General features: G+C 49.2%; 1 protein-coding gene across 1 annotated transcript in view; it reads left to right on the top strand.

Annotated features, from left to right (window-relative positions):
- The window catches only part of exosc9 (exosome component 9), an 85999-nt gene that overhangs the window by 384 nt on the left and 64481 nt on the right, over positions 1 to 21134 (top strand). The window contains exons 2-3 of the mRNA XM_072497830.1: positions 2340 to 2459; positions 12809 to 12911. Of these exons, the coding sequence (XP_072353931.1) occupies positions 2340 to 2459; positions 12809 to 12911 (223 nt within the window). The remainder of the gene's footprint in view (positions 1 to 2339; positions 2460 to 12808; positions 12912 to 21134) is intronic.

The following is a 21134-nucleotide window of genomic DNA, read 5'->3' as shown; positions in this document are numbered from 1 at the left end:
TCAACCATCACTTGGGGATTGTTGGCAATGATGAATAAAATATCAACGTGTGAATTCGTGAAGGAAAAGTTGAAGAACAAGTTGTGCTTTCCTGGAGGATGCACCAGCTTTGCAAAATCATTAAGAGCTTCCACTGCAAAATCGCTCACTTTAGCACAACTTCCATATTTCCTTCCTGCTCAAAGGATGTCAACAGCAATGGCTCAAGTGTCAGCTCTTCCTGAGCACTTACTTTTGATTCTCCACTGGGTTGCCAAGTACCAACAGACCTATGAGGGCTGTGCTATTCCCACATAGAAAGCCGATGAAAATGAAGTATTGGCGTAGATGCCAAGCCAAAGATGGCAGAGTGGTTAGCACTGCTGCCTCACAGCGCCAGGGACTCGGGTCAATTCTGAACTCTGGTGACTGTGTGAAGCTTGCACTTTCTCCCAGTGTCTGTGTGGGTTTCCTCCAGGTGCTCCAGTTTCCTCCCAAAGTCCAAAGAACTGCAGGCTAGGTGGATTGGCCATCATCAATGTGCGGGGTTAGGGCAGGAGAGTGGGCCTAGGTAAAGTGCTCTTTTGGAGAGGCAGGGCAGACTCGATGGGCTGAATGGCCTCCAGCACTGTAGGGACTTTATGAAGCAAAACTTCTCGTGTTGGGTGTTCCGATGGACAAATGGTCCAACACGACTGTAGATGGTACAACTCTGTTTTATTGTCTTAACAACGACAACTACTAACTGCTGGCTTGGGTACGTGCTTCACCAACTAACCCGTGGACCCAGCCCTACCACTATCTTAGTGAGGCACTCAGCACATGGTCTATGTCTGAGTGGCGCGCTGTGAGCTCTGTGCTCTGAGCTATCTCCTGGTAGAATAGTGGGAACTGTGGTGTTCCCTGTTTTATAGTGCGTGTGCTCTCACTGGTGATTGGCTGCGATGTTATGTGTGTGCTGGTTGGTCCAACTGCCTGTCCATCAGTGTGTGTGTGATTGCACCATGATATGCTGAAGTGGATATCATGACAAAACTGTCCCCCAGGAATACAGTAAGTCTTACAACACCAGGTTAAAGTCCAACAGGTTTGTTTCAAACACTAAGGGCGTGATTCTCCACTCCCACGCCGGTTGGGAGAATCGACTGGGCCACCAAAATTTCCGGGGACGCCGGTCCGACGCCCTCCCGCGATTCTCCCAAGCGGCGGGAACAGCCGGTCGAGTTTCGCAGGACGGAGAATCGCCGGAGACACCCAAAATGGTGATTCTCCGGCACCCCCGCTATTCTGAGGTCCGGATGGGCCGAGCGGCCAGGCCAAAACGGCGGGTTCCCCCCCGGCGCTGTCCACACCTGGTCGGTGCAGTCGTGGGCGGTGCGTGAACGTTGGGGGGGGGGGGGGCGGCGAGGGGGGATCCTGCACCGGGCTTCACCTTGAATGTGGGGTGGCCCGCGATCGGTGCCCACCGATCGTCGAGCCGTCCTCTCTGAAGGAGGACCTCCTTCCTTCCGCGGCCCCGCAAGATCCGTCCCCCATCTTCTTGCGGGGCGGACTTAGAGAGGACGGCAACCACGCATGCGCGGGTTGGCGCATGTGTAGATGACGCGGCCCCGATCCTGGCCCATTGTCAGGGCCTGAATCGGTCAGGACCGGGGCCCTTCCGCGCCGTCGTGAACCTCGACGGCGCGGCCACTTCGGCGTGGGAGTGGAGAATCCCGTCCTAGCTTTCGGAGCACTGCTCCTTCCTCAGGTGAATGAAGAGGTATGTTGCAGAAACATACACAAAGACAAATTCAAAGATGCAAGACAATGCTTAGAATAAATTGTATGTACAACATAAAATTGTATATTGCTTATCCAAAGTGGTTGAGAGGCAGCATTGGGTTTAAGGGAGGGCTTGTAAAGAGGCAGACTGTGGTTGCCAGTGGAATAACTAACTAGAATTGTTATTGCTGCTATCAATGTGTGGAAACAAAAAATGTTTTAAGAAGCAGGGAGGGCAGTGGAAAAAAAGGTCATGCTAGTAAGGATGTCACAGCCAGTAACCAACTAAATAAAACCTTTCATTGGATAAAAAAAGGTGGACCAAAAGATCTATGGAGAAAATTCATGTTTTTTTGCTAGGAACCATTATTTTTACCAGGACACCCAGAAAGCTCTGTGCTTCTCATTGAATCAGCAAGTTTTTTTTCAGTGTCCACCTGAATGTGTAGAAGGCCCATCGTTTAAGTTAAATCTAGAAGACAGCACCTTTTGTGGAACTGTAGTATGACCAATATTAGCCATAATTATGCAATCTTGCTTTTCTTTTCTGGAGTTGAAGTAAAAGATGCCTAATTTGTCTCCAACTTTCATTTCAGGGTCCTTGCACAAGTGTCATGTGAACTTGTTACTCCTAAACCTAGTCGGCCTACAGAAGGAATAATTTTCTTCAATTTGGAACTCTCTCCAATGGCTTCTCCTGCATTTGAACCTGGCAGGTTAGTCTGTACATAGAAAATATTAGAAGATTACAATTCTAAATAATTTACAGCAACCAACCAGCTTCCTTTTTGACACCATAAGTGTTCATTTTCTCTTTTACGGTGGTGGTAAATACTTTCCATGCCTGGTGCATTTATATTATTTCCTGTGTTCATACCTTTTTCTTTCAATGTATATTGTGTAACTAAAAATACATTGTAAACCAGAAGTGAAATTCAGGTGCAGGATTCTCTGGTCGTAGGACCAGCTGCGCGTGAGAATGGAAAGTTTGGTGTCCGACCAAAACTCCATTCACTCCCAGCAGCTCTGAAAAATCCCAGCCAGCCACAAACAAGGATGGAAGACTTTGGCCAGTTTTCTTTTTATAGCTGCACTGTGTTGGCCCGGTTAAGGAGGTGGCACTTGTCTTCGAGATTGAAATATTTAGGTGTGCAGACACATGGCGGTTTTTAAACTGGTTATTTGAAAACCAAATGTTCCAACATTTTGTAGAACCTTTCTTTATGTTATGGTATTTTAATTTGAATAGTGTGGCTCTCATTTACCCATTCCAGGTACGTTTTTTTAAAAATAATTTCGTTTTGAAGAAGTTGATATCTTGCTGGGGCATGATTTTATGGCTGCTTATATCTGCTATCTAGCCTATATTGCTATATTCATGTGTGAGCCTTGACTGTGTGTGACAGTCAGGTAAGGGCTACTCCTGTTAATTCACTTTTTAGCACTAATTTCTAGTTTGCTATGTTACTGATAATTTAAATTAATAGATAATTCAAATATTGTAATGCAAAGAAACAGTTTTAAATTATCAGCCAATGATCCCATTTAACTATCAGGGCGCTCACAACTGAACTGAATCTTGCTTTCATCTAACATATTCTCACTGACCTTCCCCAAATGATCAGTCTTCAAAAAACAACCTTGGCTTCATCCTCTTTCACTCCAGTTCAATAAACTTTGAACTTGGCATGAATATGAGTTCTTCCTTCATTTCCATGCCCATTTCTTTGTCTTCCCTTGCACATGGACCCTTTCCCCAACTTCAGAATTCTCATACCCCATGGACCCCTTTCTCTGGCCTTTCGGCTCCTCTAGATCTTTTCAATGAGAACTGCTGGAGTGAGATCAACTTTCTTAATTTTTCTACTCCGTTCACTCATTCCAACCACCCTCTCTCTGAATGTCCAGCACTCTGTTCTCTTGGGTCAAAACCCTCATTGCCAAGTGTAATGCTGTTCTTATTTGGCAAATGAGAGGCTGAAGAATTAGCTGCATCATGGTCCCACCACCAATCACCCAATCATCATTTAACAGGCTATTATTCCCTTGGAGATTTTCTCTCCTCTGACTCTAAATTCATAGACCCTCCACAATACAATCCTCCCACTTTCCGAAGATCCATTAACAGGACTACCCTTGTAGACCCAATATTTCAGCTTATTCTTGCCCCACAGAAATGATTCTTATCCCATCCTGACTTTATTTTTTTCTCCCCTTGTCCATTCTCTTTCCACCCACATCCATGACTCTTCCAGCACCCTATGCCAGTTTACTGGCCCTAACTGCCTCATTTTCACTGTGAATGTCCAATCTCTACATCTACAACTGCCATGAGGATTATCTGAGGGCTGTCCACTTCTTCCTTAATTGGAGATCCAGCCAGTCACCTACATTGAAATGTACATCTGCACTGTAAATTCTATAATTCTATGATTGAACATCTTCTCCTTTGATCACACTCACTTCTTCCAAATAAATGGTGTTTTGATTGAAACCCATATGGGACCTAGCTATGCCAGCCCTTAATTGGATATGTGAAATATTCTGTTTCATTCAACTCTGGTCCTGTCCCTCACTTTTTCTGATACGTTGATGACTGTATTGGTGCCATTCTCTGCTCTCTCTCTAAGCTTTGCTACCAATTTCCACTTGTGCCCTCACCTTCACATAGTCGATATCTGACTCATCCTTTGCCTTCCTCAAATACTCAATTGTAATTTCTAGGGATATGCTATTGACCAGTATCAATTTCTAGAGCTAGCTTGTTTATATTTTTTCCCACTCCAATTCTGTATTACATTCTCCCAGTTTCTGTCTCCTATATGTCTGTTCAGATTATTCATCCTTCAATAATCAGTCCTTCGAATATGTCTTCCTTTTCCCTCACCAAGGATCCATTGTGGTGACCAGGGCCAATGTTCATCGCCATCTTATTTTCTGTCCTTCTGCTCCGTCCTAGAAACATCATGGTGTTTCTCTTGCCCTCATCTTTTACCCCAATATTCAATGGACCATCCTTCACCATGTACACCACCTTCAGTTACCACCAAACATCTTCCACTCCCCTTTTAGTCTTCCATTCCTCCACAATATTCTAGTTCACTCTTCAATTTTCCTCTGCTAGCCGTCCCATCCCGTTTACTTTTTCTCAGCAAGCGCAGGAGACGCAGCATGTGCCCTATTATAGAAACATAGAAAATAATAGCAGGCGTGGGCCCTTCGAGCCTGCTCCACCATTCATTATGATCATGGCTGATCATCAAACTCCGTAACCTGTTCCCACTTTCCCTTTGATCCCTTGAACCCCATGTGCTTTATCTAACTCTTTGAAAGCATACATGGTGGAATTCACCATTCCTGAGACTATGTTGATGCCGGGGCAGGATTCGTGGACTTCTATGACAGCAAAACAGGTGCCGCACCTGGACCGATTCAGCAACCGTTGAGAGGTAGCATCGGCGCCACGTGGAACACAATCTATTCCAATGAGAAATGGTGTGGGATTTGCCATGTCCGTGATTGACACTCGGGAGGCTGACGAGCTGCAGCCGCATATACTGACTTCACTCTCCACACACACTCACCCCAGCCAACAAAATGGCACTGGTTGCGCTGGAGCGCGCCCATCCCATTGATGGGTCGGCTGGGGCCAGTGGGCACCTGGAGGTGGCCTGGGGGGACACCCATATGACCTGTGGCCCTAAGTTCACAGTGGCAGTCAGCGGTGTGCGCAGCTGCTTGGTTGCCTTGCAGACTGCGGCAATGTGTTCTATGCCTGTCCAACCTGAACCCACATCCCACCCTCCACTACCCTCTCCGGCCCAAGCAGAAGCCCCGGCCAGCGGCACAACTGTCAGCAAACTATGGTGATGGACACTTTCCATACCCCATCTCTCTCCCTCATCAGCCATGGCGCCTGTTTCCCTATTTTTAAAAACACAAGTGAACCTCGCCGTCGGCGCAGTGGAGGCGGAGCATCGCAGAGGTCACGGAGAATACCAGATCAGGCCTGCTCATGATATGCCAACGGTGTTTACGATATGTACAGAGTGGAACACATTGACGCTGCTGTCCAGGCACTGGAGAATTGCGATTTGGCGTGAATACGGCATCCGCCAGGCTTTTAGCGTCAAAACTGATTCTCTGCCCAGTCGCATTTCCCGATTCTGGCGTCAGCGGACGGAGATTCCCGCCCACAATGTTTTGGCCTCAACTGCTTCCTGTGGTTGCAAATTCCATATCTCCACTCTCTGGGTAAAGGAATTTCTCCTCCCCTCAGTTCTAAAAGGTTTACCCAGTATCCTTAGACTATGAACCCTGGTTCTGGACACTCCCACCATTGGGAACATCCATCCTGCATCTACCCTGTCTGTCCTGTTAGATTTTTATAGGTTTCTATGTGATTGCCCCTTCATTCCTCTGAACTCCAGCTAATACAATCCTAACCGACTCAATCTCTCCTCGTATGTCAGTCCTGACATCTCAGGAATCAGTCTGGCAAACATTCTCTGCACTCCCTCTATAGCAAGAACATCCTTCCTAAGATAAGAAGTCCAAAACGGCACACACTATTCCAGGTGTAGTCTCCCCAAAGCCCTGTATAATTGCAGCAAGACATCCCTGATCCTGTACTTGAATCCTCTCGCCATGAAGACCAACATACCATTTGCCGCCTTTACTGCCTTCTGCACCTGCATGCATACTTTCATCGTCTGTTGTACAAGGACATCCAGGTCTCGTTGCATGTTCCCCTCTCTTAATTTATCTTCATTCAGAGAATAATCTGCCTTTGTTTTTTTGCTACCAAAGTGGGTATCCTCACATTTATCCACATTATACTGCATCTGCCATTCATTTGCTCACTTACTCAACTTGTCCAAATCACAGCTCACCCTCCCACCCAGCTTTGTGTCATCTATGTGTTACATCATCTCTGTGTTATCTATTTCCCTTCCACTGACTAGGGCCCAACCACTCCTTCCAGGTGAAACAGTGATTTACTTGTCCTCCTTTCAATTTTGTATACTGCATTCAAGGCTCATGATGCTGTCTCCTACGTTTTTGAATCTGAATGCAGATTGGGTGAACACCTTACTCAACCTCCCCACCCCGTCTGCAAATGTGACTCTAAGCTTCCAATTGCATGATATTTTCTGTTTATCTTTACATCCCCCAGGGCAAAATTTTCTGTTGTATAACTAAAAGCTATATGAAGATGATTTTTGGTTCATTAGCTTTGAGGCATTATAGAAAGTGCATTGGTGATTATAACAAACACAGAAAATATTTGGAATACTCCACAGATCAGTGAAGGGAGAAGCAAAATTGTCATTTCAGGTTGATGGCCTTTTCCCAGAAATGGAAAAGTTAGCGATGTCGCTGTTTTTTGCACGCACATAGAGAAAGGGGTTGGGGGAAGGGGGTTGTAGAGGATGGAAAGAAGGAGAGATTAAATGACAAAAAGGATGATGGTGCGAGGCAAAAGCGGATGATAACGGGACAAGTAAAGAAACAAAAAATGGATATCGAGGAGCTATAAATCTCAATCACTGAATCATTGTCAACAGCTATTGTCCAGAAAAATGAAAGCAGTGGTAAGAATGCAAGGTTTCTCTCCTCACAATCTGGAACGCTGTAAAACGCCTAATGGAAAGATGAGGTGCTGTTTCTTGAGCTACAGTTGTGCATCACTAGGGAAGGACAGAAGGACAAGAGAGTGCGTTAAAATAAGAGCAATTACAGTGATGGACGTAGCGCCGAGCTGGGATTACTGATTGCAACAACCTTTTCTTTGAAAGACAGCTTAAACTTGAGTCCATCTTTGAAACGATCTCCAACCTAACTGAAGATACAATGAAAGAAATTTGATATAATTTCATTAAATTAGAGTTTTGTTTTGCCTTTCAGAATCATATTAATAATCCAGTACATTAACCTCTATTGAGACTGAAAGCAAAGAGATGTGCATTTATTAAGAGGAAAATCTGCTAACCCATTAAAGACAGATGTGAGCAACAGTATATTGCAAAATTAGGCAATCCAAGAGTATTTTTATATCCACTATAACAAAGGAGATGGAGGGTAGAATGTTGGCAATACAAGGAAATGTAAAAATTAAGTTGGGCAGAGGGGGGAACCCAGTGGATTTAATATGGGTTCATAATGGACAAAATAATTCAACTTGAGACAGACAGAACTCCAGATCCTGACGGCTTCCACCTGAGGGTCAGGTTAAGAAATTGTAGATGGGGCTTCCGGTTGCGGCGATGCACTGCTAAGCCGCACGTTTCGGCAGCTCCCGTTCTAACGGACTTTTGGGCTCTTTTCGGGAGCCCCAACGGAAATTTTTTCGGACCAAACCCAGTGTGGGGTGACTAAGGAAGGTGTCCCCCCGGGTGTGAATGGAAAGGACCGGTGGTAGTTCCCAGATTACGAAGAATCCTCTGGAGCAGAGGCAGAGAAGAGAAGGAAGAAGCAAGATGGCGGCGGATGGAGCCCAGACGACATGGGGCCCGGACCAGCAGGAATTCCTCCGACGGTGTGTGGAGCAACTAAAGAAGGAGGTGCTGGCGCCGATGTTATTGGCAATCGATGGGCTAAAAGAAACACAAAAGGCCCAGGCGATAGAGCTCTGTGGGGTGAAGGCAAAGGCAGCCGAAAACGAGGATGAGATACAGGGCCTAGTGGTAAAAACGGACACGCATGAGGCGCTACATAAGAGGTGTATTGAAAGGCTCGAAGTCCTGGAGAACAGCTCGAGGAGGAAGAACCTCCGGATTCTGGGTCTCCCCGAAGGAATGGAGGGAGCTGACGTTGGGGCTTATGTGAGCACGATGCTCCACACGCTAATGGGAGCTGAGGCCCCCTCGGGCCCCCTGGAGGTGGAAGGGGCTCACCGGGTCCTTGTGAGAAGACCAAAGGCTGGAGAACTACCAAGGGCGATAGTGGTGAGATTTCACCGCTTCACTGACAGAGAGGCTGTCTTGAGCTGGGCCAAGAAGGTACGGAGTAGCAGGTGGGAGAATGCGGTGATACGAGTGTATCAGGACTGGAGCGCGGAGGTGGCGAGAAGGAGGGCGAGCTTTAATCGGGCCAAGGCGGTGCTTCCAGGAAGAAAATAAAATTTGGGATGCTGCAGCCGGACGCGATTGTGGGTCACGCACCAGGGCAAGCACTATTACTTTGAAACGTCGGATGAGGCATGGACCTTCATCCAAGAAGAGAAACTGGACCAGAATTGAGGGACTGATGTTGGGGGGGAGACAACGAGGTTGATGTACAGAAATGTAAATTTGGGAAGGGAGATTCATAGTATCGAGACTATAGACGGGGATTTTTTTCTCCTCTTGATGGGGGGACACTGAGAAATGTGGGCACCGGTGGGAAAAAAGGACTGAGAGGGGGGATGGGGAATGGGGGAGCTGCGCCATGGGGGGCGGGGCCGATCCAGGAAAGCGCGGGGTTTTTCCCGCGCTAGGGAGATGATGGCGGGAAGATAGGCGCAGGAAAGAAAAGAATCCCACGCACGGGGGTCAAGGAGAGAATGGGGGAAGCCGGGGTCAATCAGAGTTAGCTGACTTTCGGAAGCATCATGGGGGGAGTAACCATGCTAGAGGGGGATCTAGCGGGGGGGGGGGGGAAGAGAGGAGGAGAGAGAATCAACTGGGTTGCTGCTGCTGGGAGCGAATGGGAGCTGGCAAGAGAAGAGTTGGTCGGGACGGGAGGGTGCCGCCTGGGGGACGGGTGGGTGCGCGGGACCCGGGCGGGGGGCTGGCCCAGAACAGGGGATGGCTAGTCGGCGGGGGGGGGGGGAAGAGGGGGCAAATCCGGCTGATCACGTGGAATGTGAGAGGCCTAAATGGGCCGAATAAGAGGGCCCGAGTGTTCTCGCACTTAAAAAGACTGAAGGCAGATGTGGCCATGCTTCAGGAGACGAATCTGAAGGTGGCGGATCAGGTTAGGTTAAGGAAAGGGTGGGACAGGTGTTCCACTCCGGGCTGGACGCGATAAATATAGGGGGTGGCGATATTGGTGGGGAAACGGGAGTCGGTCGAGCCTAGGAATATAGAGGTGGACAACGGGGGTAGATACGTGATGGTGAGTGGCAAACTGCAGGGAATGGAGGTTGTGCTGGTAAATGTATATGCCCCGAACTGGGATGACGCGGGATTTATGAAGTGGATGCTGGGACGTATCCCGGACCTGGAGGTGGGAAGCCTGGTAATGGGGGGGGACTTCAACACTGTGCTGGATCCAGGGCTCGATCGGTCTAGATCCAGGACCTGAAGAAGGCCGGCAGCGGCCAAGGTGCTCAGGGGGTTCATGGAGCAAATGGGGGTGGGGTGGATCCGTGGAGATTTGCTAGGCCGTTGGCCAAAGAGTTCTCCTTTTTCTCCCATGTCCACAAGGTATACTCCCGAATAGATTTGTTCGTTTTGAGCAGGGCACTGATCTCGAAGGTGGCAGGAACGGAGTATTCGGCCATAGCCGTTTCAGACCATGCCCCGTACTTGGTGGATCTGGAATTAGGAGAGGAGAGGGAGCAGCGCCCACTCTGGCAACTGGATGTGGGATTATTGGCGGATGAGGGGGTCTGTGGAAGGGTGCGGGGATGTATTGAGAGGTACCTGGAGGCCAGCGATGATGGTGGGGATAAAGGGAATGCTCTCGTTGGATGAATGTAATAGTGGTGTTCCCCAGGGATCTGTTCTTTTCACCATCAGTGTTGGATGAAAGGGAGTTGTGTATCTAAATTTGTAGCTGGGACTTTCTGGAGCAGAATATTATTAAGGGACATAGACTCAGTCCACAAAACCAAGGCAGATGAAGATCCAAGTTGACAAGTGTGGATCATCTACTTTGGATTCAAGAAAGACAAATCAGAATATTTTCTCGATGAGAGCATAGGAGGTGCGGAGGAGCAAAGAGGTTTAAGTGTCCATGTGCACAGATACAACTAATAAAAAGACTAATGGAATGTTGATCTTCCCTCAAGAGGATTGGAATTATGCTCCTGATGAACAGAGCCTTGATAAGTCCTTGTCTGGAATGCTGTGTTCAACTTTGGACATTTGAATTTCAGCCGAGATATTGGCCCTGAAAGATATAGTGTTGATTCCCTAGATTTCTACCAATTATGAGGATAGGTATTATAAACTTTGTATTCCTTTGAGTTCAGATGGCAGAGAGGTGATGTAATAGAATTGTTTAACATATTAGCGGGATGAGACTAGTGGGTTTATTCAGGAACAAAAGGGCAGAATCCTAAAATTAGAATTTGGTTCTGGAAATTGAAATTGTTTTTCCACACCAAAGGTAATGGAAATCTGAAATTCTTCCCCTGAAAGTCTGTGGATTCTGGATTACTGAAGGTTTTCAAATGGCATAACCATCTTGAGTATCTGCATGTCTGCTTGAGTTTTGACTTCTGAATTCAGTTGAGTACTTCTGCAATGGAAAAATTGTCACTCAATTGGGAATTCACAATTAATATTGAGGCAAACTTGTGGCAACTTTGCTTTGCATCTAGTTATGCTTCACTTGATCTAGGCATGCTTGATGATGACATGAGGTCCCTGAAATAAATGTGTTCCATTTCCCAAGTGTTTCCTTTTTCCGATATTCACAGCTCCCCTCTTTCTCCATTTAATAAGGAATATATTGGATGATTAATGCTCACAGACCACCACGTTGTCACTTCTTACCATCTCAGTTTCAGAAACCCATGATAATGACAATTTATTATATTTCCTTTTTCCCCTCCTATTTTTAGGTTCTGCTATTTGCAGTCTACTTCTGATGATGGGCGTGATGAGAGGGTTAACTCACCATCTTTTCTTTTTGCTCCCGATAAATGTATGCATGTGTACATAGCTTGTACAAGGGAAACACTTATGTTAGACTGGCATTAGAAGGAGTTATCTGTATAAAGATACAATACAATGGGAAGCGACAAGCGGTGTCCCATCACCAAATTGTTCTCATATCTCCTAAAGATGGCTATTGACACTGAGTGTAGCTCTGTGCCAGTTGGCAGCTTCTGGTACCTCACTGCAGTGCCCAAGGATAAGCCTAGACAGCAATACAAAAAGCCTGAAAAGGTCTTCGCCTGACATCTCAAAGAGAATAGTGATGAGATGCAAGTATTGTAAAGGAAGATTTGGTCGCTAAATATTTGAAATAATTTTACTTTTTGCAGGTGTTTTTATTTAGATAAATTGGCGCAAGAGAACAGAGCCTCTGTTTAAAAATCAAAAGTTATACTGAGCTCTTATCTGGTAGACTGGTAAGAGAGTTTGAGATATTATAAAAATGTTGATCTGTGTTCATTGTATTTAATAGTTTCCTCAGCATAGAAATACCATTTGATGTGTAGATCATTTTTATAAATATTTTTAATAGATATATCTAGAATGAATTGCACAAAGCATTGTAGATCAATCAGAATTTTAAATATGGAGGGTGGCGCAGTGGTTAGCACTGCTGCCTCACGGCGCCATGGACCCAGGTTTGATCCCGGACCTGGGTCACTGCCCATGCAAGGTTTGCACATTCTCCCCGTGCCTGCATGGGTCTCACCCCCACAACCCAAAGATGTGCAGGGTAGCTTGATTGGCCACGCTAAATTGCCCCTTAATTGGAAAAAAAGAATTGGGCACTCAAAAATATGGAGCTCTGAATGTGGTCTACAGTTGAGGGATTAATGCTGCACATTCTTCAATGTGTGAATATAACAGGTCTTTAAATGGGCGATATTGGTTCCCAGCAGTGATGCAAAATGGGCGACAGTGAATCAACAGTCTATTTTACTCCTTTTAAATTTATTTTCCATTTGAAGTTAGTGGAAAAGAAAATTTGATGTTTAAAGCCAACTGTGAAAGATCAATTTCATCTCCTCCAATCTTTTGCTTCTCCAATTATGTTTTTTCTCAGTGACTTAGAATTTGTATCATATTGTAAGAAAGGTATCACTTTACTCCTGTTTGTATGCGTAATAACTATCTATCGTTTTCCAATTTTGGAAATGTTATTTTGCAATAATATTTTCTAATTTTCTGATTTCCAGGCAGTCCGAGTTATTAGTTAAATTGAATCGACTGTTGGAGAGGTGTCTGAGGAATTCCAAGTGCATAGACACTGAATCCCTGTGTGTTGTAGCGGGTGCAAAGGTGAGAAGATATTGTCATGGCATATTGGGTCGGTACCTGAGAACTTGGATCTCTGGTACCTCCCTACTAACTGCAATTCGCTGGCAATCCAAACTGTGGTTCACTGGACCTGAAAAAGGGATATGTGCCTTAAATCAAGTACAGTTAATCACAATAAATAGATAAAATTGTTTAGCACCAGATTTCTCCACATACAAAAATCGCTCTTCAGGTGGCATATATCAGCAAAAAGACAACCATAAAACAACAGTTTACATTGACAACAGCAGTATAGCCTAAAAATAACTAAATTCACTGCAATCTATTGACTGCTAAACAGGCAGTTTCAGATCAACGATTTCTAAATGTTTGACTGCCACTAAAGGTTTTATCTACTTCTAAGGGGTTCATAGTCTTTGATGTTTGGTTTAGATTCCCTTCTAAATTTGCAGCTTAAGTCCTCTCCTCTTTCAACATCATTTTGACCCCACCGTCCTTGCAAACCACCATCCCATTTCATTTCCAAAGCCTTTGAATGTGTTGTTGCCTCCCAATTCCATTCCCATCTTTCCCAGAGCTGTAAAATTTGAATCAATCCCATCGGATTTATTCCCCTGCCACAGGAAGGAAAAACAAAGACCTGCATTTACATAACCCTTTCTACAAACAGTGGATGTCTTGAAGCACTTTATAGCCTGTACTTTTGAAGTGTAGTTACTGCTGTAATTTTGAAAATGTGGCAGCTCATTTGCATTCAGCAACTTCCCACAAAGATAAACATAATTTTTTAATTCTTCAGATTGAAATTACCATCCCTCTCCGTTAAACTGTGGACCCAATTTTAACGCAGAGTTAAAAGCTCACTCAAATTTGTGGGCTCAGTGATGGTAGTCCTGCCCGTCATATGAACATACATACTTACTGTGATAGTATGTATTGGGGTCATGTGGGACTGGAAGCCCTAATGTCATTGGCTGACAGATCCCGGGTCCTGGTTGGCCGTTGACCTCAAGCTCCGCCCTGAAGGCGAAGTATAAGAAGCCGGTGCCTTCCCCCGCAGGCCAGTTTACTATCGGGCTGCTGGGGAACAGACACGCTTAATAAAGCCTCATCGACTTCACTCTATTCGTCTCACGGAGTCTTTGTGCGCTACAATTTATTAAGCGTGCCTAAAAAGGACTGGAGCTCAGGATCATTCCAGAATGCCTGAGGTTCAGCCCCCACGCAGTGAATGCGGCAGCAGCCTTCAAACACTGGCAGACTTGCTTCGAGGCCTACATCAGATCGACCACAGGCCGAGTCTCAGACGAACAAAAACTGCAGGTCCTGCACTCGAGGGTGAGCACGGAGATTTTCACCCTCATTGAAGACACCGACTATTTCCAGACGGCGTTCACAGCACTGAGAAATCTCTACGTTCGCCCAGTTAACCAAATCTACGCTCGCTACCAGCTCGCGACAAGACGGCAAGCTCCCGGAGAATCGATGGACGAGTTCTACGCCGCGCTGCTGATTTTGGGACGAGCCTGCAGCTGCCCGTCGGTGAATGCAAACGAACATACGGACATGTTAATGCGCGACGCTTTTGTGGCAGGTATGCAATCCTCCCAAATCCGCCAAAGACTTCTAGAAAAAGAGTCGCTAGGACTCTCAGAGGCACGGGCCCTAGCAGCCTCCCTAGACGTCGCCGCGCGTAATACCCGCGCCTACGGCCCCGACCGCGCGGCAGGCCATTGGGCCCCGTACGTACCCGTCGCGGCAAACCCCCTACCCCCCCCCCCCCCCCGGACACCCCACAGGCTTGCGCAGTCCAAACGCCGAGTCGCACCGGGGGCGCCCGCTGTTATTTCTGCGGCCAGGCGAAGCACCCCCGACAACGCTGTCCGGCCCGCGCAGCCATCTGCAAAAGCTGCGGGAAAAAGGGCCACTATGCGGTGGTGTGCCGATCCCGCGAGGTCGCCGCCGTCCCGGGGCCACAGGGAGCCCTACAAGCAGTCTATGCCTCCCAACCCCCCCCCCCCCCCCCAGCACGCCATGTGCGACCCGCAGGCGCAGCCGCTCTGGGTCCCGACCACCGCGGCCCCGGGAGAACTGGGAGCCCTGCACGCCGCCTACGCTCCCTAACCCCCCTCCCCGCAGTCCATGTACGACCCGCCGCCGGCGCTCCCGATTTGGGTGCCGGCCAACACTCTCCACGGAGAGGAAGGGGTTTTTCGCGTCCCGAACGCCACCCTCACCCCCGTCCCGCGCCCCACGCCTGACCCGCCGGCGCCACCTACCTGGACCCCGACCACCGCTGTCCCCGGTGAGGGAGCTCCTCGTGCTCCTTGCGCTCGCGGCCCCACGCCTGACCCGCCGGCACCGCCGACTTGGGCCCCGACCACCGCTGTCCCCGGCGAGGGAGCTCCGCGCGGTCCTAGCGCCCGCGGCCCTGGCGCTCGCAGTGAAGGAACTCCGCGCGGTCCTAGCGCCCGCGGCCCTGGCGCTCGCAGTGAAGGAACTCTGCGCGGTCCTAGCGCTCCCCAGACCCCCCAGCACACCATGTGCGACCCGCAGACGCCGCCATTTTGGGTCCCGACCACCACGAGGGGAGGAGGGGCGCCGCCATCTTGGACCGCCCCCGACCTGTACGACGCATGGGGGCGGCCATTTTGTCCACCCCGACGCCATCTTGTGACCCCTCAGCCACGTGCGATGTATGGGGGCGGCCATTTTGTCCATCCCCGACGCCATCTTGGACGGCAACAACGGACCCCACCCCACTACTACAACCACGGCTCGCTTCGGTTACGCTCGATCAGGCTCGGCCTCGGACTCTCCGGACGACGACGACAACGGTCCTAATTAACGGCCACGAGACGCCATGCCTAGTCGACTCCGGGAGCACGAAAAGTTTTATACATCCCGACACGGTAAGACGCTGTTCCTTAACTACCTACCCCAGCGCACAAAAGATTTGCCAAGCTGCAGGATCCCACTCCGTACAGATCCAGGGATTCTGCATAGTTACCCTAACGGTACAGGGGAGGGAATTCAAAAACTACAAACTTAACGTCCTTCCCCAACTCTGAGCCCCCACCTTGCTGGGCTTAGATTTCCAATGTAACCTACAGAGCCTTACGTTTAAATTCGGCGGCCCCATACCCCCACTCACTATCTGCGGCCTCGCCACCCTCAAGGTGCAACCCCCGTCCTTGTTCGCGAACCTCACCCCGGATTGCAAACCCGTCGCCACTAGGAGCAGACGGTACAGCGCCCAGGACCGGACCTTCATTCGCTCCGAAGTCCAGCGGCTACTAAAGGAGGGCATAATCCAGGCCAGCAATAGTCCCTGGAGAGCGCAGGTGGTAGTAGTGAAGACAGGGGAGAAACAAAGGATGGTCATTGACTATAGCCAGACCATCAACAGGTACACACAACTAGACGCGTACCCTCTCCCCCGCATATCCGACATGGTCAATCGGATTGCCCAGTATAAAGTCTTCTCCACCGTGGACCTCAAGTCCGCCTACCATCAGCTCCCCATCCGCCCAAGTGACCGCAAGTACACAGCCTTCGAGGCAGACGGGCGATTATACCATTTCCTACGGGTCCCTTTTGGCATCACAAACGGGGTCTCGGTCTTCCAACGGGAGATGGACCGAATGGTTGATCAACATGGGTTACGGGCCACGTTCCCGTATCTCGACAATGTAACCATCTGCGGCCACGATCAGCAGGACCACGACGCCAACCTCCAAAAATTCCTCCAGACCGCCAAAGCCTTGAACCTCACGTACAATGAGGACAAGTGCGTTTTTAGCACCGATCGGCTAGCCATTCTGGGCTACATAGTGCGCAATGGGATAATAGGCCCCGACCCCGAACGTATGCGCGCACTCATGGAATTTCCCCTCCCGCACTGCCCAAAAGCCCTGAAACGCTGCCTGGGATTCTTTTCGTACTACGCCCAGTGGGTCCCCCAGTACGCAGACAAGGCCTGCCCCCTAATACAGACCACGACCTTCCCTCTGTCGACAGAGGCTTGCCAGGCCTTCAGCCGCATCAAAGCGGACATCGCAAAGGCCACGATGCGCGCCATCGACGAGTCCCTCCCCTTCCAGGTCGAGAGCGACGCCTCCGACGTAGCTCTAGCGGCTACCCTTAACCAAGCGGGCAGACCCGTGGCCTTCTTCTCCCGAACCCTCCACGCCTCAGAAATCCGCCACTCCTCAGTGGAAAAGGAAGCCCAAGCCATAGTGGAAGCTGTGCGACATTGGAGGCATTACCTGGCCGGCAGGAGATTCACTCTCCTCACTGACCAACGGTCGGTAGCCTTCATGTTCGATAATGCACAGCGGGGCAAGATTAAAAATGACAAGATCTTAAGGTGGAGGATCGAGCTCTCCACCTTCAACTATGAGATCTTGTACCGGCCCGGAAAGCTGAACGAGCCGTCCGATGCCCTATCCCGCGGCACATGTGCCAACGCACAAATTGACCGCCTCCAAACCCTCCACGAGGACCTCTGCCACCCGGGGGTCACTTGGTTTTACCACTTCATCAAGTCCCGCAATCTCCCATAGTCTTTAGAGGAGGTCCGTACAGTCACAAGGGACTGCCACATCTGCACAGAATGCAAACCGCATTTTTTCAGGCCAGATGGAGCGCACCTGATTAAGGCTTCCCGCCCCTTTGAACGCCTCAGTCTCGATTTCAAAGGGCCCCTCCCCTCCACCGACCGCAACGCGTATTTCCTTAATGTAGTGGACGAATACTCCCGCTTCCCTTTTGCCATTCCCTGCTCCGACATGACCGCGGCCACAGTCATTAAAGCCCTGAACAGCATCTTCACGCTGTTCGGTTACCCCGCATATGTCCACAGCGACAGGTGGTCCTCTTTCATGAGTGACGAGCTGCGCCAGTTCCTGCTCAGCAAGGGCATAGCCTCAAGCAGGACGACCAGCTACAACCCCCGGGGGAACGGGCAAGTAGAAAGGGAGAACGGCACGGTCTGGAAGGCCGTCCTACTGGCCCTACGGTCCAGGGATCTCCCAGTTTCATGGTGGCAGGAGGTCCTCCCGGACGCTCTCCATTCCATCCGGTCGTTATTATGTACAAGCACTAATCAAACACCTCACGAGCGTCTCCTTGTCTTCCCTAGGAGGTCCTCTGGAACGTCGCTGCCGACCTGGCTGGCGGCCCCAGGACCCATCCTGCTCCGAAAGCACGTGCGGGCACATTAAGGCGGACCCGTTGGTCGAAAGGGTTCACCACCTCCACGCAAACCCCCAGTACGCCTACGTGGAGTACCCCGACGGCCGACAGGACACGGTCTCCCTGCGGGATCTGGCGCCCGCCGGCACCACGCACACCCCCCCCGACACCATCAACCCAACCGCCCCCCTTCCTGCCACCGCCGCGACCGCCCCCTTCCCAGGAGGATCAGTCCCCCTGCCCTTTGCACCGACAGCTGAAACCGTGCGGCTCCCGGAGGCGACAACACTTGTACAAGCACCACCACCACCGCCGGGGCCGAGGCGATCGACACGGACGACCAGACCGCCCGACCGACTCGTGGCGTCGATGTAAAACAAAGATGGATTGTCCAATGAACATTTTGTTTTTCCTATACCCTCTGTAAATAGTTGTAACAGGACAATACTGTCTAATACTGTACTACCATGTAACTATTCTATCCTCCCAGGAACAGCCCTGTAAACCCTTACCACCATACGAAGCATCACCCCGCCGGGTTCATTTTTGACAAGGGGTGAATGTGGTAGTATGTATTGGGGGTCATGTGGGATTGGAAGCCCTAATGTCATTGGCTGACAGATCCCGGGTCCTGGTTGGCCGTTGACCTCAAGCTCCGCCCTGAAGGCGAAGTATAAGAAGCCGGTGCCTTCCCCCGCAGGCCAGTTTACTATCGGGCTGCTGGGGAACAGACGCGCTTAATAAAGCCTCATCGACTTCACTCTATTCGTCTCACGGAGTCTTTGTGCGCTACAATTACAAAGATACAAATTAGGAACAGGAGCCCTTCAGGCCTGCCCCACCATTCAATACGATCATGGCTAATCTGGTATTTGACCTCGACCCCACATTCCTGCCTATCCCCAATTATTTTTCACCCCCTTGCTTATCAAGAATCTATCTAGCACTGCCTCAAAAACCAATCAAAGATTGTGCCCCCACCACCTTTTGAGGAAGATAGAGCGCGATTCTCCCATGCCGCGCCGTATTCTTTCCCACTGCGCCAATCCGACGCCGGCAGGCGATTCTCCGAGGAGCGGAGAATCAACGCCATTTGCGGCGGCGCCGCTCGTGGGCCGCCGATTCTCCGGCCTTGATGGGCCGAGCGGCCGCGCAGAAATGGCAGAGTCCCACTGGCGCGTTCACACCTGCTCGCAGCCGGCGGGAACTCTGCGCATAGGGTCGGGGGGGCAGCCTGTGGTGCGGGGGAAAGTGCTCCTTCACGGGGGGGGGGGGGGGGGGGGGGGGGGGGGCCTCCGATGGGGTCTGGCCCGCGATCGGGGCCCACTGACCGGCAGGCCGGCCTCTCTAGCTCCGGCCCTATTTTATTACGCAGCCGGACCCTGAACCCCCACGCCATGTTGCGTCGAGGCCGGCGCGCTGAGGAAGTCCCCTGCACATGCGCAGATTGGCGCAGCGCCCATTTGGCGCCGGGAAGGGAGGCTGGAGCGGCGTGAACCGCTCCAGCGCCGTGCTGGCCCCCTGCGGGGGCCAGAATCGGTCATGCCCGCGCCCGTTTTGTGCCGTCATGAAACGCGACGGCACGAACACTCTGTCTCCATTTCGGAGAATCGTTCTTAACTCTCAAGAAAAAATTTGTCCTCATATCTGTCTTAAATGGATGACCCCTTATTTTTAAACAATGACCCCCGAGTCCTAGATCCTTCCACAAGAGGAAACATCTTTTCATATTCACCCTGTCAAGTCTCCTCATGATCTTGTGTGTTTCAATCAAGTCTCTTACTCTGATTAACTTCAGTGAATACAAGCCTAGCCTGTCTTCTTAAGACAACCTTCCAGGTATCAGTTTAGTAAGCCATCTCTGAACTGCCCCCAGCACATTTACATCCTTCCTCAAGAACTCCAGATGTGGTCTCACCAATGCCCTGTAAAACTGAAGCATCACCTCCCTACTCTTGCATTCAATTCCCCTTACAATACACAATAACATTCTATTAGCTTTCCTTGTTACTTGCAGTACCTACATATTAATATTTCGCAATTCATATACCAGAACACCCAGATTCCTCTCCATCTCCGAGCTCTGCAATCTCTTCCCAGTTAGATAATATGCTTTTTTATTCTTCCTGCCAAAATTGACAATGTTGCATTTTCCCACATTATACATAATTTGCCAGATCTTTTGCCCACTCACTCAACTTATTTATATCCCTTTGCACCTCCTTGTGTCCTCTTCACAACTTACCAGCTGAGGTTATTCATGAAGGCCACCTTCTCAACCTTGCCCCTCGCCTGAGGTGTGGTAATCCTCCAGTTAAACCCACACCAGTCAGCTCTCCCCCTCAAAGGGAAAGCAACCTATAGTCATCTCGAACTATGGTGATTAGTTGGTGCCCGAGCACTGATCCCTGTGATGCATAATTCGTTACATCTTGCCTATCAGAAAATGATTCATTTATACCTACTGTTTCCTGTTAGCTAACCAATCTTCTATCCATTCCGAAACATAACCTTTGGGGCACCTTATTAAATACCTTCTGAAAATCTAAAGTACAGTACATCCACCAGTTCCCCTTTATCCACAGCATATGTTACTTCTTCAAAGAAATCCAATAAATTGGGTAAACATGATTTCCTTCTCTCAAAAAACAATCAAATGGTGAGGCCCCACGCCTGGCCTTGTATATTTAGGTCATCAACAAAAGTAATCAAATGTTACAGATCTTTAATAAATTGACTATAATAGATTTACAAAAAATACAATAGTACCATAGAATTAGTACTGGTGTTTTAATAATACAAAACAATTAGGAGATTTATACTGTTAAAAGTTGGTACGTTAAATATGAAAATTGAAGTAGGCTGAATAATTTTGAGACCATCTTGTGATTAGTGGAGGAGGAGCACTGCTGCGCGACATAGTTTGGGAGGGAATGAGTTTAAAGTTTTGAAAAGTTCTTTGCCTTTCAGGTTTTTAGCTTGGCCCAGGGCTCCTGCAGACACTTGATGGCAGGGGTTCTTTGTGCACCATGCTTTTCTAGCTGTCCC

Source organism: Scyliorhinus torazame, chromosome 3 (genome assembly GCF_047496885.1).
Source record: "Scyliorhinus torazame isolate Kashiwa2021f chromosome 3, sScyTor2.1, whole genome shotgun sequence".
In the NCBI taxonomy this organism is placed as follows: Eukaryota; Metazoa; Chordata; class Chondrichthyes; order Carcharhiniformes; family Scyliorhinidae; genus Scyliorhinus; species Scyliorhinus torazame.
This window is presented reverse-complemented; position numbering and strand designations above follow the sequence as displayed.